This window comes from Cyprinus carpio, chromosome A7, assembly GCF_018340385.1.
Source record: "Cyprinus carpio isolate SPL01 chromosome A7, ASM1834038v1, whole genome shotgun sequence".
Taxonomy (NCBI): domain Eukaryota; kingdom Metazoa; phylum Chordata; class Actinopteri; order Cypriniformes; family Cyprinidae; genus Cyprinus; species Cyprinus carpio.
In genome coordinates, this window is record NC_056578.1 from 13577071 (window position 1) to 13593646 (window position 16576).

General features: G+C 36.0%; 3 protein-coding genes across 5 annotated transcripts; all 3 read left to right on the top strand.

The window, feature by feature from the left end:
• The first annotated feature begins 370 nt into the window (after positions 1-370).
• Positions 371-4282, top strand: LOC109085605 (cornifelin homolog A-like). Of its 2 annotated transcripts, none has more exons than XM_042759756.1 (4): positions 371-528; positions 1342-1453; positions 3346-3500; positions 3606-4282. In XM_042759756.1, exons 2-4 carry the CDS (start codon positions 1360-1362, stop codon positions 3726-3728), a joined length of 372 nt encoding a protein of 123 aa, XP_042615690.1. In that variant the 5' UTR covers positions 371-528; positions 1342-1359; the 3' UTR covers positions 3729-4282. The 2 variants fall into 2 exon arrangements, with proteins under 2 accessions (XP_042615690.1, XP_018955682.1); XM_019100137.2 differs by having other exon boundaries at positions 389-528; positions 1359-1453.
• A 6463-nt stretch (positions 4283-10745) lies between these two features.
• On the top strand, positions 10746-12295 carry LOC109085600 (cornifelin homolog B-like). Of its 2 annotated transcripts, none has more exons than XM_019100130.2 (4): positions 10746-10867; positions 11007-11122; positions 11245-11399; positions 11782-12295. In XM_019100130.2, exons 2-4 carry the CDS (start codon positions 11020-11022, stop codon positions 11902-11904), a joined length of 381 nt encoding a protein of 126 aa, XP_018955675.1. In that variant the 5' UTR covers positions 10746-10867; positions 11007-11019; the 3' UTR covers positions 11905-12295. The 2 variants fall into 2 exon arrangements, with proteins under 2 accessions (XP_018955675.1, XP_042615691.1); XM_042759757.1 differs by having other exon boundaries at positions 10822-10857; positions 11006-11122.
• Positions 12296-13844: 1549 nt separating this feature from the next.
• On the top strand, positions 13845-15581 carry LOC109085601 (cornifelin homolog B-like). Its single transcript, XM_019100131.2, has 4 exons — positions 13845-13966; positions 14100-14229; positions 14449-14603; positions 14828-15581. The coding sequence occupies exons 2-4, from the start codon at positions 14127-14129 to the stop codon at positions 14948-14950; spliced, it is 381 nt and encodes a 126-aa protein (XP_018955676.1). The 5' UTR covers positions 13845-13966; positions 14100-14126; the 3' UTR covers positions 14951-15581.
• The last annotated feature ends 995 nt before the right edge of the window (positions 15582-16576 follow it).

A 16576-nucleotide genomic window follows, 5' to 3' on the forward strand; every position in this document is an offset into this window, starting at 1 on the left:
CTGTCAAAAATGAACTATCTATTCATCGTATCATCATGCAAAACTAAGAATTCCCTTAATTTCACTGTTGTTTTGCAACACGTGAAGCTACGATGGAAAAAAAATATAGCCTATGTAGGTGTTGATAACCTGTCTGTCCAGTTCCATTTTATATAATGAATGGAAAAGCTCTCTCCTTCCCTTATCTCTTCACACATTACTTTTATACACATTGATGCCACCAACAAACCAAAGATGTCGACTTATTCATTTTACCATGCCCATGCTTGCAGACAAACAAAGTCTTCATTCATAAAGTGAAACTATGCCCCTGTTAAAACAACATAATGATGGATTTTCAGGTGGGGGGTCATGGGCGTTATCAGCAGTGACACATCACTAACCTGACCAGTGACTTTAAGGAAGTACTTTAATTGAGAGGCACACCTAGGCTACTTGTGCCTTTTTATAGGACTCTCTTCTCCATCATTTTATCAGTTTGAGTGTGAATGAACACAAATCTGCCCGTCCTCCCTATCTCACGCTCAGGTAAGAGCAGGTTATTTTTGATTATTCAGTTTTCATTATGTTAGTTAGTGACATGCATTCTGTGAGACAGAAAAAAAAAATATTGGAGTATATTTTACAAGAAGATAGATAAGTTTTTATCGGTTTAATTTCACATTTAATTTGTGTAACTTGCCGTATCTTTGTAACTTTTTGTGATATTTACTAACAATTACTAAATGAAAATTGTTTCTACACCAAAGGTTTTTCAGTGCAGATTTAGAAAAAGACCAAATAAGATGTCTTTTTAAAATAATATTAAGAACGGATGGCCTGGTGGTCCAGGTCTTCTTGACATCCAAGTCTTACATTTGTTGATCAGGTTTCTAAAAATAATTATTTCATTTGGTGTGTTATGTGTGTATTTGGTGAACATTATTGTCACTATGCACTGATTAAAATGTCTAGCTGGGTTTTTGTCAAAAATTCAGGAATAGCTAGAAACAGTCAGTTTGTTTCCAGAGCATTTTTGTGCTGATGGTAATAAGCAGATAGTAAACCTCAACTGCTGTTCTTACTGAGCTGTAGGATAAATTAATTTTTATTGTCGATCTCTGACTACTTTTGCATGATCTGTAGTTTATGTTTAAATGAATTAAAAATGATTCAGTTATGACTAATTAGTTAGATTTCATTTGCATTCAGATCTGATATGTGTACAGCGAACTGCTAAATCAAATGTAATTTTACTAATTTTTTCTTCTTTCTGTAACTGTGTGTGTGTGTGTGTGTGTGTGTGTGTGTGTGTGTGTGTGTGTGTGTGTGTGTGTGTGTGTGTGTCTGTGTCTGTTGAAGAATTTCGTAATAAACAGGATGACTTCTCATCAGCCCAGGCCCTTTGTCATGGCACACACCTCTAACGAGTGGAGCTCTGGAATCTGTGACTTCTGTCAGAATGTACCAGAGTGTGAGTTTCTCTCTGTCTTTCTCTCTCTCTTTCTGTTTTGTTTATTTTGGTGTGCCTTTTGGGGGATTATTTCCTTAAAGAATGTCACTTTGCAACTATAAAACATCATTAAAATGTGTGTTTAAAGGCTACCCCAGAGGAGTGCCCGAATCATTGCTAAGATAGGGATAACATGTAGTCAGTTTATTTTACTGTCAGACTGTATATTATCCTTCTTACTAAACAGCTTCCCACCAAGTAAATGCATACAGTTGAGTTTACTTTGAGTTGCTTTGAGTTTAATTATTTTATAGTTTCTCCTTATCTTAGAGCTTCAAGATGTGCTTTATTATCATTCTGCTATACAAAGGTACAAAATGCACCTCACATGTCCATGGTGCTACATAGATATGAATCTAGCCAATAAAAAAGTAGCAGTTTAACCAAACATAGCCTTTATAGCCATTTCATATATGTAGTGCAGTGGTACAGGCAGGCAAAAGAAAGATTCAGGGAAAACAGTACAAGAGGACATTCGGGCATGAGGGTGGTAATACTCAATATTTACATTTATGCATTTAGCAGATGCTTTTATATTTATAGTACACAATAACAGGTTGATTGGAAAGCTAGATCAGAAAACTAGCTAGTGCAAAGGACAATTGCAGAGAAGAAAAAAGATGTATTGTGTGTGTATGTGTGTGTGTGGGGGGGGTTGGGGAATTGTGTCTTCAGCTGCTTCTTAAAAGTTTCACCGGAGAGGAGTTGAGAGGGTGAAGGTTTTGAGGAGTCTATACTCAACATACACAATAAATGACAGATTTAGTAGTCCAAAAAGGTTCATTACAGTGTACTAAACAATGGGCCTATCAACAAGATGAAAACTGCTAAAATATCACAGTCAGGGCCGGACTTACCATTGGGCTTGACTGGGCTGCAGCTGGGCCTTGTAGGGGGCTCCGCCTTTGCCCGTTTTTTTACATTGGTTTGATTTGTTCAGTTATGCCAGTCAGAAATTATTAGCCAAGCTAAATGAATTAGCATTTTAAATGAATCGATTGATTTAAGTGTTCAACTCACTCAAGACAGTTACTTGCTGCCACCTACTGGTGGTTGTAGTTTCATATTTAAAAAAGTATGCTATTATTTCATGTTTGCAATCATTTAATATTTGTACATTAAAATGTTATATTTAAACTTCACATAATTTATGCAGAATCTGTCTATGGATTTTGTTGATGGTGATTTCATTTGATTGTTAATAGCCAACATGTCTTTTTATCTGACATAAAGGACACACGTAGGTCATGACAATAATTTTTTATTATACTAATACATCTCTGTCTTTTTTGCTCAGTGTAATTTCAGGGGTTTGAGCTCTCAACTTATAGAACACATCCTGTTTATTGTATTATAATGACTATTTAATATTACATCTCAATTTTGACTAGGCTAGACATGTTGTATATTAATAGTATTATATATGAACCTCAAAGCATATTGTAATTTTTGTGTATTTTGTGTTACTCTATAATGATGTTCTAGTTGAGGGCATTTATAGTGTAGGCCTATAAGACATTTATACTAGAATTGACACCTGCGCTTGTTTGTAGCAAATGAAAGCAGTAATACGAGACCTGAAAGTGCATTGGTTGATCACTAAGATCACTTTGAATCAAGTAGGCTATTCCATAGAGTCGTGTTATACTATTGTAATTATGCAAAGGAATGAATATACCTCACAGGACATAAATAACATAAGTAGGCGTATTGACGTCAGCACTGATATTTCACATTTGTTTAAATAGCCTACAATTACACAACCCTTAATGCATTTAAATAAATGTCAATACTTCTTACAACTCTTTCACTGTTTAATTCATTCACATCACTAACGGAAGTATTATTTGTAGGTTGCTTCGCATTTTGGTGCTTTCCCTGTTTTGCCTGTGCGACGTCTCGTAAGCACGGCGAGTGTCTGTGTCTGCCTCTGCTCGACGGCTTTGGCTGCATTCCTCCAATAACAATGGCCATGCGGGTATCAATGCGCAGTCGCTATGGAATCCAGGTTTGGACAAAGACAATCTGTGTTATAAATCCTGTTCTATCCAAGTAATAGCTCATGATGTATATATAAATGTGGAGAACTCATAGTTTTTATCTATCTCTCTAGGGAACTATCTTTAAGGATTGCCTTTATTCCACCTTCTGTGGTATCTGCACCTGGTGTCAGATGTCTCGAGAAATGAATGTCCGTGAACAAAATGTCAACCTTGTCCACAATCGAGCAAAATAAAGGCAACTGGCAACCAAAAACTTCCTTGATCCTCAGTATTCTGTACTAGTTACAAAGTATGTCACCTGAAAATGTCTCAGTGACATTAGATGTGTACCATTGTTTTTGTTCTATTTAATTAAAAAAAAACAGTTTTATGTTCAACTGGTATGTCTGCATTTTAGTATCCGTTAATAAATCTTTCTACTTTGTACTTTGTAAAATGTGTTTAATAACCAAGGCCTGTATCCAAGCTTCCACTTTACTAGATTTATTTTAGAATAGCCACATCACTCCAAAGGGTATACTGTAGAGAAAAACAAATGTGCACAATTGTTATTGCACCGTTTGGGGTGATCACATCTGGTTTTCTGCAATAAAATTGGAGAAGGGTGGGTCACTGAGAACCATCAGTGGGACATCATACAGACCACAACTGTTACAACAGGAGAAACTTCATTTACATATGGTAAACTTCTTACATATTTGAGTTGAGGATGTTAGGGGATCAGTTGTGCTTCATGTACTTTGTAACTATTATTCTGCAATAAAACTTCACCATCTTCATCAGAAAACTCAATGCCCATCCAGTGTGTTTTTATCTTGCCTATTCTAATGAAAATAATTACAATCATTCTATTTGCTAAAGTTCTCATAATCACAGACATTAACTGGGTCTCAAATTCAAGTGTACAGTATGTGTTCATACAATCTGTATAGAAAAATCCATGCAGTACTCTTTATTGCATGTCATATCGCAACATGTCACTTGGTTCATTGGTTCACTCTGGCTGGCACGATGTTCTCCACTGAACTGACAAGCATGAGCTTTTCCACAGAATGTCATTCAGTGTTCTGTGGGATTCTTCATCTTCATCACATACACAATCAACTGGACCAGTGACTTTTAGAAAGTATTTAAAGTGAGATGTGTGTGCATTTCTTCCATCTTTTTCACTGAACACAAATCTGCCTGTCCCCTCTACCTTCTCGCTCAGGTAAGTTTTTGGGATAAGTGAACTTGCCTTTGATATGCCTGGTGCTGAATTTATACTGCAACAGATTAAAGAGTATCTTAATTGTCTTTGTGACCCATTTTCAGTAAAGAATAGCCATACAATATAAATACCACAGTGTCTGGAAATAGAACTAGCATTTGTGATACTAAGAAGAATATCTAAACAAACTAGAGTTGGAAAAATACACGTTCATTTTTGCATTTAATAACTGCATTATAATAAATATAATTTGCATTTAGTCTATTCAGAATAATTAAACCATGATTACAAAATATAATGTTAACTGATTATTCACCATTAATCGCAGAAATATGTGCAATTAATTTGTTTTTTTGTTTTTTTTTTTCACACCTCTAAAATCTCAGCAGCCCAAGGCCTCCAACCAGTGAAGTACTTAAATCTTTGCCTGAAATTGAAGAATAAAAGAGACTTTGAGTCTCTTTCGATTGTCAGCATGTGATTGTCTTTGCCATGTGTTTATAACACTAACAGTAGAATTTCATGTATAGGTTGCATTTCAATCTTCTGCTTTCCTTTTGTGGCGTGTACGACGGCTAAGAGGTATGGCGAGTGTTTTTGCCTTCCTCTGATTGATGAATTTGGTTTGATAAGGGTATCCATGTGGCATCGTTACGGCATTGAGGTTTGGACACGTTTATCTTTCTAAAGGCTCTCCAATGAATGTTTTGTAAAATGTCTTACAAAACACCTTAAAAATTCCTCCCTTATATATTTGTCAATTAATCTTTCTCTATGTCTGGGGTAGTCTCATTAATGACTGCTTGCTTTCCTACTTCTGTTGTCCCTGCGCATGGTGTCAGATGTCTCAGGAAATGGATGCACATGAAACTGTCACAAGTCAACCTTCATAAAGACAACTGCCACTCGACAACATCCTCATTTTTCCTCATTACTTTTTGGTACAACACATTCCCATGTAATATATTATTATATAAATATTACTTCCAAATATTACTATATATTATGTCCCAGTTGGTAGAAACAATTTCCAACATTTCTCAGCATTTTTCTCAATGACACTAGATCTGGACCTGCATACATACCTTTATGTGAGATTATCATGTTGCCTTGTGCTGACTGTATGTTTAGGCCTAATAGTTTGTACTGTTTCGTGAATGAATAAATAAATAAATCTTTGCACTTTACTGGTTTGTGAAAATTACTAATATGGAATAAAAGCTAATGGAGACTGATGAAATCGGTATAAATATGTGTTTAACACATAGACTGTATAAAAAGGTTTAACACTGCAAAATATGCTCGATGTTACAGTGATTGCCCTTGCCCTTCAGAATAAAAGAGAACATCTCAATCGAGTGATGGGATTTGTGGAAACTGTGGTCCCTAATCATTGTGATCCAACATTTGCCTCGCATTTCAGGATGAAAAGACAAACATTTCAGGTGAAGGATAATCCACTTCTTACCTCCGAGACTGTGTTGTGATCTATATGACCTTATTATTTTTATTGTGAGTATTAGGTTTATCATTATTGCTGATCACTGTTGTTGTGCTATGATATTGTAATATTTACCATTATATAATCAGAGGGGTATAGAAAAGTTTATGAAAGTGTCACTCCACAATACAATAACAAAATATATAAATATGTATAGTATTTTTATGTTACATTAATCAGTATTTAGCACACCTTCCTAAAGGATATGGACCAGAAGACATTGCAACTACTAAATGATATTTAGACAGACTTAAAGAAGTTCCAGATCTATACTTGTTCTTCTATTATTTTAGTTATTTTGCCTTTAATGCAAATAAACGTGCAAACAATATACTTGCTCTAGTGAATTTATTTTTATGTTAATTACATTGTCCCAGCTGTCTCTTTAATAAGCGTGGTTTATATATAATTGCTGCTGATTGGGATGACATGTTTGACACATCCACCAGACAAAAGAAAACTCATCTCAAACCCCTTGCACATCGTTTCCAGGAAACATGTCGTTCAAACCGGAAACCATAGCAAAACGGTGCACACCGGTTTGAGTTCAAACTTGCCCCTGGATTACTAGTGCTCTACGGAGCCCCTAAAGGGACATAGTGATGGGAAGAAAAAAATTAGATGGAAAAAAAGTGCTAATGTTTTGCATTCTAGTTTTGCATTGCATTTACACAAAACTACTTATGACTGGCATCTCTGATGATTGTGCCAATGTAGTTTACAATCAGTGATTAAAAAAATAATAATTAAATATAATATTTTTTGATATTGACAGCTGTTTGGAGATTTGGGGATATATTACATGTTACAAAAGTTGTATTTTTTGGACCAGTTTTAAAGTTTAATTACATTTTTGTTCCTGAAATCCACCCTTCTGCTGGGATCAGAATAATCCAGTTTTTTTGGACCAAAAGTATCCAAATCTTACTAAAACGTTATGAACAACACAAACTGAGGATTTTTATCCAGATCAAACCCAAGACTGGATTTTGTGATCTAATCCGAATTCAGAATAGGCCTACTTCATTTTCAAGATTTGAGATGGCCAAAATACGATCTGATTACTTTTGAACAACTAGCAAATCCGCATCAGAGACTAGAGGTCATGAGTCTGTGAAGGAGTAAATCAAATCAAATAAAAGTATCTGCCTAAAGTACATGCTAATACAGTACTTTAACTAAACCGATACTTCACATGTGTTGTGGCACATGGCAATGCGCATAAATGAAGTTAAAGGAAGCAGTTCTACAATAGCCGTGATTTTCGGTAATCATGGCAAACATGCAGTGTGATGGAATCTGACTTTCGAGCTTAAAACATGGTATTCATGTTTAGGCAATAAATAGAACAGCTCAGACACGTACAAGAGCTTCAGCATCTTTCAGCAGTATGCGGTGGAAGCACGTATTGTTGGACATGGTTTGGTCTTAACGCGAGAGAAGATGTGTAGCCTACATCAGAAGTGAGAGATGGGTCAAACATTATAGAAACATGTCTGTGAGAGAGCTTGACATAAACAAAACTGATATTAACGTTTTGTTTATTTCCGGTAGGTCAAATTATCATAAGGCTACTCTTTATAGTCTAGGTTTACTTTTACAAACCTGGAATTTATCAATTTACTTTTATACATACAATTTTATGTGGCTGCCAAATATTCATACACAAATGTTAAGCGAATCTAAACGAACGAAAAAAAAATACATAAATGCTTGCCTATTGTGGATTACATCTTACTAACCACTAGAGGGAGCCTAAACCTTCATGCATCATGGGTGCACGAGGTTGAGTTGAGTTGTGACTTTGTGCCAGTTATGTTAAAGTGTGAATGTTTACATGCATATGTTATGGCGCTTATTTTATATCACAGAAATCAAGCATAACAAACAGATTAGTAAGGACAGCGTTTATGACAAATAATAGTTTAAATGTTTTGTTATTCCTAATAAAATTAACTAATTGTGAAAATTAACTAAGTGTGAATTCCAGCTAATGCAATAAAGTCACATCACCCAAATGGCTTCATTATCATGGACAAAAGCTCACACCTGTTTGTCGCCTCACTTCTAGGGTGGTCTTACCCTGAGGGACATTTCTTTGCTTGCATGGTGGGTAGCTAAATTGTATTATAAACTTGCAGAAACATTTATGTAATAACAAACATTCACATAATTTTTTCATGGCAAAGTTGAATTTTCAGCAGCATTACGCCAGTCTTCAGTGTCATGTGATCCTTCAGAAATCAAATCTAATATGCTGATTTGGTGCTAAAGAAACATTTCTTAATATTATCAATGTTGAAAACAATTTTGTGCTGATTAATAATTTGATGATTAAAATGAATTTCAAAAGAACAGCATTTATTTGAAATAGAAATAAATGTTTTTTGAAATAATTATAAATGTTTTTAGTATCACTTTTAATCAATTTAATGCACCCTTGCTGAGTAAAAGTATTCATTTATAAAAAAATAAATAATAATAATTAAATAAAAATAAAAAAAACATGCTGAGCTCAAACTTTTAAATGGTAGTACATGTTTTATTTTATATACAGGTCCTTCTCAAAAAATTAGCATAGTGTGAAAAAGTTCATTATTTTCCATAATGTAATGATAAAAATTAAACTTTCATATATTTTAGATTCATTGCACACCAACTGAAATATTTCAGGTCTTTTATTGTTTTAATACTGATGATTTTGGCATACAGCTCATGAAAACCCAAAATTCCTATCTCAAAAAATTAGCATATCATGAAAAGGTTCTCTAAACGAGCTATTAACCTAATCATCTGAATCAACTAATTAACTCTAAACACCTGCAAAAGATTCCTGAGGCTTTTAAAAAACTCCCAGCCTGGTTCATTACTCAAAACCGCAATCATGGGTAAGACTGCCGACCTGACTGCTGTCCAGAAGGCCATCATTGACACCCCTCAAGCGAGAGGGTAAGACACAGAAAGAAATTTCTGAACGAATAAGCTGTTCCCAGAGTGCTGTATCAAGGCACCTCAGTGGGAAGTCTGTGGGAAGGAAAAAGTTTGGCAAAAACGCTGCACAACGAGAAGAGGTGACCGGACCCTGAGGAAGATTGTGGAGAAGGACCGATTCCAGACCTTGGGGGACCTGCGGAAGCAGTGGACTGAGTCTGGAGTAGAAACATCCAGAGCCACCGTGCACAGGCGTGTGCTTTTGAACCAGAAACAGCGGCAGAAGCGCCTGACCTGGGCTACAGAGAAGCAGCACTGGACTGTTGCTCAGTGGTCCAAAGTACTTTTTTCGAATGAAAGCAAATTTTGCATGTCATTTGGAAATCAAGGTGCCAGAGTCTGGAGGAAGACTGGGAAGAAGGAAATGCCAAAATGCCTAAAGTCCAGTGTCAAGTACCCACAGTCAGTGATGGTCTGGGGTGCCATGTCAGCTGCTGGTGTTGGTCCACTGTGTTTTATCAAGGGCAGGGTCAATGCAGCTAGCTATCAAGAGATTTTGGAGCACTTCATGCTTCCATCTGCTGAAAAGCTTTATGGAGAAGAAGATTTCGTTTTTCAGCACGACCTGGCACCTGCTCACAGTGCCAAAACCACTGGTAAATGGTTTACTGACCATGGTATTACTGTGCTCAATTGGCCTGCCAACTCTCCTGACCTGAACCCCATAGAGAATCTGTGGGATATTGTGAAGAGAAAGTTGAGAGACGCAAGACCCAACACTCTGGATGAGCTTAAGGCCGCTATCGAAGCATCCTGGGCCTCCATAACACCTCAGCAGTGCCACAGGCTGATTGCCTCCATGCCACGCCGCATTGAAGCAGTCATTTCTGCAAAAGGATTCCCGACCAAGTATTGAGTGCATAACTGAACATAATTATTTGAAGGTTGACTTTGTTTGTATTAAAAAAAACACTTTTCTTTTATTGGTCGGATGAAATATGCTAATTTTTTGAGATAGGAATTTTGGGTTTTCATGAGCTGTATGCCAAAATCATCAGTATTAAACCAATAAAAGACCTGAAATATTTCAGTTGGTGTGCAATGAATCTAAAATATATGAAAGTTTAATTTTTATCATTACATTATGGAAACTAATGAACTTTTTCACAATATGCTAATTTTTTTAAGAAGGACCTGTATTACTGTAAAAAAAATAGTACTTTTGAACATCCCATAATGCATACTGCATGCACTAAGTTATATATTTTGTGTATGGACTGATAATTTGACAAATGGCAAACATGTTTGCAAAAGTGCCATGTGTCAAACTCAAATTTGATGTCCAGAACTTCTGCGTACCACTGTTGTTGTTATTGTAATGAAATGCTTGATACACTTAGATTTTGAATTATTTGGTTAGAGTTTGTTGGTGAGTGGTGCATTTTTCTTGTTTTCATTCGCACAGTTCTCAGTATCAGTACAGTCTCATTAAGATGAGTCACAATGTCTCACGTCAGCAAAACTTGTAATCACTTAAAATCTATCGATAAAAAGAAAAGCATGTACCCAACTAACCTGCTCTGACTCTGTGGAGACGTGGTGTGATAATAATCTTTTGTCTAAACACGTGTGTTTGGTCACTGATGGTTCTATAAAGTCTCACACAGATTGTGGCCAAAGGCTCAGTCCTAATCTCCATCGTCATCCCCAACTGTCTCTCCTCTTGCACGGTAAGAACTGCATTGTAACTTAATGTGACACTCCTGTCTTTTAATAATACTTGCTTAATTTAATTAATGCACATAACTATAGACTTGACCCTTTAAATGCATGTTTCATTTTTAACCAATGATTTGTGTTGTCTTCCAGAGCACAAGTCATCATGGCAACTAAAATAGTTATTCAGCAGCCTAAGCCACTTGTTCTGGCTCCTGGTTCAGACCAATGGTCCACTGGCATCTGTGAATGTGACAACCTTAATGACTGTGAGTGTTTTTTTTTTTTTTTTCTGTGTCTTTATATAATATTAGTGAATCTGAATCTGTTATATCTGTACGTTTCCTGTCTTTTTCATGTGGTGTCTGATTTTCCTTGTCTTGTTCGGCAGGTTGCTTTGCGTTCTGGTGCTGCCCATGTTTCGCCTGCATCACAGCCAGAGATCACGGAGAGTGTCTCTGCCTGCCTCTGCTGGACAGTTTCGGCCTCATCCCACCTATCACTATGGCAATGAGAGTGTCTGTCCGCCGCACCTATGGAATTGAGGTAATGACTTTACTGCAAAAGATGCATTTCTAAATCAGTTTTTCAGTAAAAATATTTAGACATCCTTTAAACAAATAAATTCATCTATAAATGTTAGCAAGAAAAGACTTATTTTCATATATAGCATATCTTTGATTATTTTGAAGTATATTGCTACAAATAATTAAATATAAATAAACTTTTTAATTAGGGGTTGAATGAAATATAGTATTTACCCAATTGGCAAGTTACACTTCAAAGAGAAAAAATATATTTTCTTTAAGTTAGTAGTTATTCTTCGATGGAGTTATGAAGTTTTGAAGTAGTTATTCTAGATGTATAACTTACATCAGATGTCAGTTTTATGTTCAGTGACTGACTGATTTCTTTTCCTCTCTAACAGGACTCTATTTGCAATGATTGTGTGCTATCCTTCTGCTGCGGGCCGTGCTCCTACTGTCAGTTAAGACGTGAGCTGATATCTCGCAACCACCCCGTCACCCTCTTCCGCAACCGAGCAAAATAAAGAACTTCATCATCAGTCACTAATTGTAACCTCAGCTCTGAAAAGATGTAAGCTTTAAGCGTGTTGGAGAGGTGCAATACTCTGTTTGGAATTCAGTTCTGACCCAAGGAAGGATTTCAGCTGTAGTCTGCTGAGGAATGAAGACTGAAAACTCTTCTCTAAAAATACATGATTCTTTAGGATTACAAACTATATTGATGTTTTGTGTATTGATGTAGATTTGGAGCACTGTTTGTATCAACTTTGAGACTATTGATTTGAACCATGAGGTCCTTGTTCATTTTGTTTCAAAGCTGTTGCTTTTAGCTATGTTTTTTTTAATGTTATGAATATTTTTTAATATATTATGTCATTGTACATGTTGAAATAAAAATTGAGACAAAAACTGTTATCATTTTGTATGCTGTTTCATTGTTTCTATTACGCCTGCGTGCGTGTGTGTGTGCGTGTGTGTGTGTGTTTCACCTTTCTTATTTATTAAATAAAATGAATAAATATCACATCTAATAGTAGGGCCTATATCTAATTAACAGTGTAATTATCTATCAAAAAAGTCAGTAAGTGAATTAAAATGTTTGCTTAGGGCAAACCAGCTGAGTCCTGAATCCTCTCAAGGTTTCATCCTCACAATTTAACAGAGAGTTTTTCCATGTTACTGTCACACTTACTTTCTTTTTATCTTCTTTATTTTTCCATTGCCTGTCATATGAATAATTAAAATGTTATCGGTTATGATTTTAAACATTTGTCAAAAGCACTAAAAGCACTAAAAGAAAGAACACAATATCTTCTAATAAACAGTGAAATTCGAAGATTCAAGCTCAGGGAGTATTTTTTTTTTTTTTTTTTTTTTTCTAAAACTGTGGCAATAGTAATATCTATTTTGGCAACACTTTACAATAAGGTCCCATTAGTTAATGCATTAGCTTATATTATCAAAAAAATAAGCAATATGTTTGTTAAAGTATTTATTAATCGTTGTTGACACTGGTTAAAAATCCAGATGTTCATGTTAGCTCAGGTCCATCAAATAATATTAACAGATACAACTTTTGGTTTTAATAATGTATTAGTAAATGTAGAAATTACCATAAATTAAGATTAATAATGCTTTAGGAGTATTTTTCTTTGTTAGTTCATGTTAAGTGAGGTAGTTAACTAATGGCAGCAAATGGAACCTCACTGTAAAGTGTTACAATTCTTTTATGACTTATTTTAGTTTTGAATGACTTTATATTGTTATGTTCATGTATGTTCAAATGTCACACATGACACAGGCTTGATAAAAGCTGTTTACTATAACAGATTTGTTTTAGTCCAGAGTATTATAATATGACTAAGTTCTGAATTTTATTTGAGTTTAACACAAAGCTGTATACCTGAATATTATTTTATGTTATTAGTCATTTGCAGGTTAGCAAATCATTTTTATCCAAATGTTATACTATTTACTGTATCCTTGAAGTATGTACCAGCAGAGTGAGACATGTAAACACCAAGACATAATGTACTAGGAGTTAATGATATCTCTTTACATAATCAGTACTTCAAGAACAATAAAATGATTTCCTAAAATGTTCCTCTTGATTATGTTATGTACTGTTTATTAAATAATAATTCTGTTGTCATTGCAATGATTTTTGGAGTACTCTGAGTTTCACTACAACAAATAAAGCCCTGCATCTGTACAAAGACTGTGACATTAATTTCACCTCATTGTACATTTCAGGTACTTTCTTAATTACAAAAGATAATACTACTGACATCACAATACTCTAACAGTCACTTTACTTGACCAGAAAAAGAACCTGAAGTCCTTTGCATTTGGTCATTTTTCAAAATCTATTGATCTGGCATGTTTGTCATTTTTCTCATTATTACAGTGTTCCAGTCTGATGAGAACACAGCTAGAAAGCTGTTCTTTGATAAGCATCCTTTACTACGTGCATGAGTGTGAATCTACGTCTAGACATTCCCGACTTTCTCCCTCCCCCTCTTAATAAAAGACAGCATCCTCCTTTCAAGGTGTCAGTCACTTGCTGAACTTGCCTCTCTTTCTCAGGTAAGACAAAATATTGTATTTTATTGTATTGCATTTACTTATTTTACATAGTGTCTGACTTTTGAAGTTATGTTCACTCATTGTTAAAATTGTGATTTAGAGTCTTCATTATAGATTTATTTTTGGATTTCAGAGTGCTTGAATCTGAAAGACGTTCATCATGGCAAGCAAGATGGTGATTCAACAGCCTAAGCCATTGGTAGTGGCTGCTGCATCAGACCAGTGGAGCACCAGCATCTGTGAATGCGACAACGTCAATGAATGTGAGTTTTTGTGTGTATATTTTTGTGTTTGGATATAAGATGGTGAGTTTTAAGAATAAAACAATGACAAAATGTAAAGCTCTCATTCTGTGAGAGCCGTAGAAACACTCTCTTCAGTCACATTCAGATTTATGTTTGTAACAGTTGCTTTCCAATCAATCTCACAGTCTGATTATTGTGGAAGATTAATTAATCAGTGGTTATCTGGTACTTCTGCAGGTTGTTTCTCTGTGTGGTGTTTCCCTTGCTTTGCCTGCATTACAGCCAGAGACCACGGAGAATGTCTCTGTCTCCCTCTCTTGGACAGCTGCGGGTGTATTCCCCCAATCACTCTCTCCATGAGGGTTTCCACACGCCGACGTTATGGCATCACGGTAAGAACAAAACAACAACAACAAAAGAACCAAAGTTTTTTTTTATTACAACAGCTGAATCAGTCAAGCCTTTTATATCTTATTAGAGGCAATAAATCAAACTCAATTACATTATAACAATAGCCTATTTAATACAACAGGAGAAAATTGAATACAGAATATAAGAGGTTATAAGAGTCTTATATTCCGGTTCATTATGTTTAACATTTCCTTCTTTCATTCAGGACTCTATCTGCAATGACTGTGTGTACTCTTACTTCTGTGGACCGTGCTCATGGTGCCAGATCAGACGAGAGATGAAGGCAAGACTCCATCCTGTCACTCTGTTCAACAACAGGCCAACCTAAAGATCACCATCGTCTTCCTCACCTTCATCATTTTCACAGTGCATTCTCTAAAGCGCTCTTTGTCCTTATCGGATCACGTCATGTCAGACCTAAAAACAAAGACTTGCTTGTTCTGTGGTTGTAATCATAGTTTTTGATCTTCCCCCCACACACACTGACCTGAGATCAGCCCTTCAACATGACATTGTAGTGGAATGTGTTTTACATATTGTTGGTGTACAGCTTTAATCCAGGATGTGAGGAATTCTGAACAGAGGATTCACCTAAGTAAAATGCAGATTTGGGATTTTAATGTTGCAACATGTTTAGTGACACCATTTTAGTTTATTTTTGTAATTATTTTTATTATATATTGTTGTAATCTGCTTGAATTTTTAAAGACATAGCACATTATTTCCATTGTTTCTCACAGTATGTGTCTCACATGCTGTATCTTTATAAAATATCTGCATAATATGATTTTCACTGTAGTTGGAAAGTTGTTAATATTGAGCCATTGAAATGTGACACTGGAGGTTTGATATTACTAAAAGATGTTTTAGTGTGTGTTTTTGCAGACCTGTAAATTATTGAATGTAGAAATTATGAAAATATGTTGGGGCACTCAATAAAGCTTATTGCAAAAACATAAGAAATTGCATTTCGTGTTTTGCACATACATTTATTCGTTTGGCAGACGTTTTAATCCAAAGTGACTTACAGTTGAGGTATACAACAAGCGATTTATCATAAGATGGCAATAAACACAAGAAGTGCCCGTTATACAAGGTTTGATGAGTTTCAGTTGTTTCTTGAAGATTGGGAGGGATTTGGCTGTTCGGATGGAGTTAGGTAGGTCATTTCACCAACAGGGTATGGTGAAAGAAAATGTCCTTGAGGGTGATTTTGTGCCTCTCTGCGATGGGCACGAGCCGCTGCTCATTTACCATATACAGGCTTCTGGAGGGGATGTAAACGCATAGGAGAGAGTGGAGGTAGGAGGGTGCGGAGTCCATGGCAGTTCTGTAGGCAAGCACCAATGTCTTGAACTTGATGTGAGCCATGACCTGAAGCCAGTGCAGAAAGGTGAGAAGCAGTGTGACATGAGCTCTCTTGGGCTCATTGAAAACAAGACATGCTGCTGTATTCTGAATCATTTGCAGAGGTTTGGACATTGCACATGTTGGAAGTCCAGCCAGAAGAGCATTGCAATAGTCCAACCTAGAAATGACAAGGGCCTGGATGAAAACCCTTTTAGCAAGCTCCGTTAGAACTTCCCTGATTTTTCTGATTGTTGTGAAGTGTAAATCTGCATGATGATGCTGTTTTTGCAATGTGATAAAGGTCAGCTGATCATCAAGGATCATCCCAAGATTCCTGGCTGATCTCGATGGGATTATCGTTGATGAGCCCAGTTGGATGGTAAACTGCTGTACTGATTGGGTGGCTGGGAAGATGAGAAGTTCTGTTTTTGCCAGGTTGAGCTGCAGGTGATTCTCTTTCATCCATGCCAAGATGTCCATCAGGCAGTCTGAGATCCAGGTAGGTACCTTTGAATCATCTGGTTGAAATGAGAGGTAGAGCTGTGTGTCATCAGCATAGCAATGATAGGAAAAACCATGCGCCTGAATGATGGGTCACAGTGAT

Excerpts from the sequence above, each read along its gene's own strand:
- LOC109085601 (XM_019100131.2), top strand. The coding sequence starts at position 14,127 with ATGGCAAGCAAGATGGTGATTCAACAGCCTAAGCCATTGGTAGTGGCT. Across the intron at positions 14,230-14,448 it reads ATGCGACAACGTCAATGAAT|GTTGTTTCTCTGTGTGGTGT; the intron begins GTGAGTTTTTGT and ends GTACTTCTGCAG. Across the intron at positions 14,604-14,827 it reads GCCGACGTTATGGCATCACG|GACTCTATCTGCAATGACTG; the intron begins GTAAGAACAAAA and ends TCTTTCATTCAG.
- LOC109085600 (XM_019100130.2), top strand. The coding sequence starts at position 11,020 with ATGGCAACTAAAATAGTTATTCAGCAGCCTAAGCCACTTGTTCTGGCT. Across the intron at positions 11,123-11,244 it reads ATGTGACAACCTTAATGACT|GTTGCTTTGCGTTCTGGTGC; the intron begins GTGAGTGTTTTT and ends CTTGTTCGGCAG. Across the intron at positions 11,400-11,781 it reads GCCGCACCTATGGAATTGAG|GACTCTATTTGCAATGATTG; the intron begins GTAATGACTTTA and ends CCTCTCTAACAG.
- LOC109085605 (XM_042759756.1), top strand. The coding sequence starts at position 1,360 with ATGACTTCTCATCAGCCCAGGCCCTTTGTCATGGCACACACCTCTAAC. Across the intron at positions 1,454-3,345 it reads CTGTCAGAATGTACCAGAGT|GTTGCTTCGCATTTTGGTGC; the intron begins GTGAGTTTCTCT and ends TATTATTTGTAG. Across the intron at positions 3,501-3,605 it reads GCAGTCGCTATGGAATCCAG|GGAACTATCTTTAAGGATTG; the intron begins GTTTGGACAAAG and ends CTATCTCTCTAG.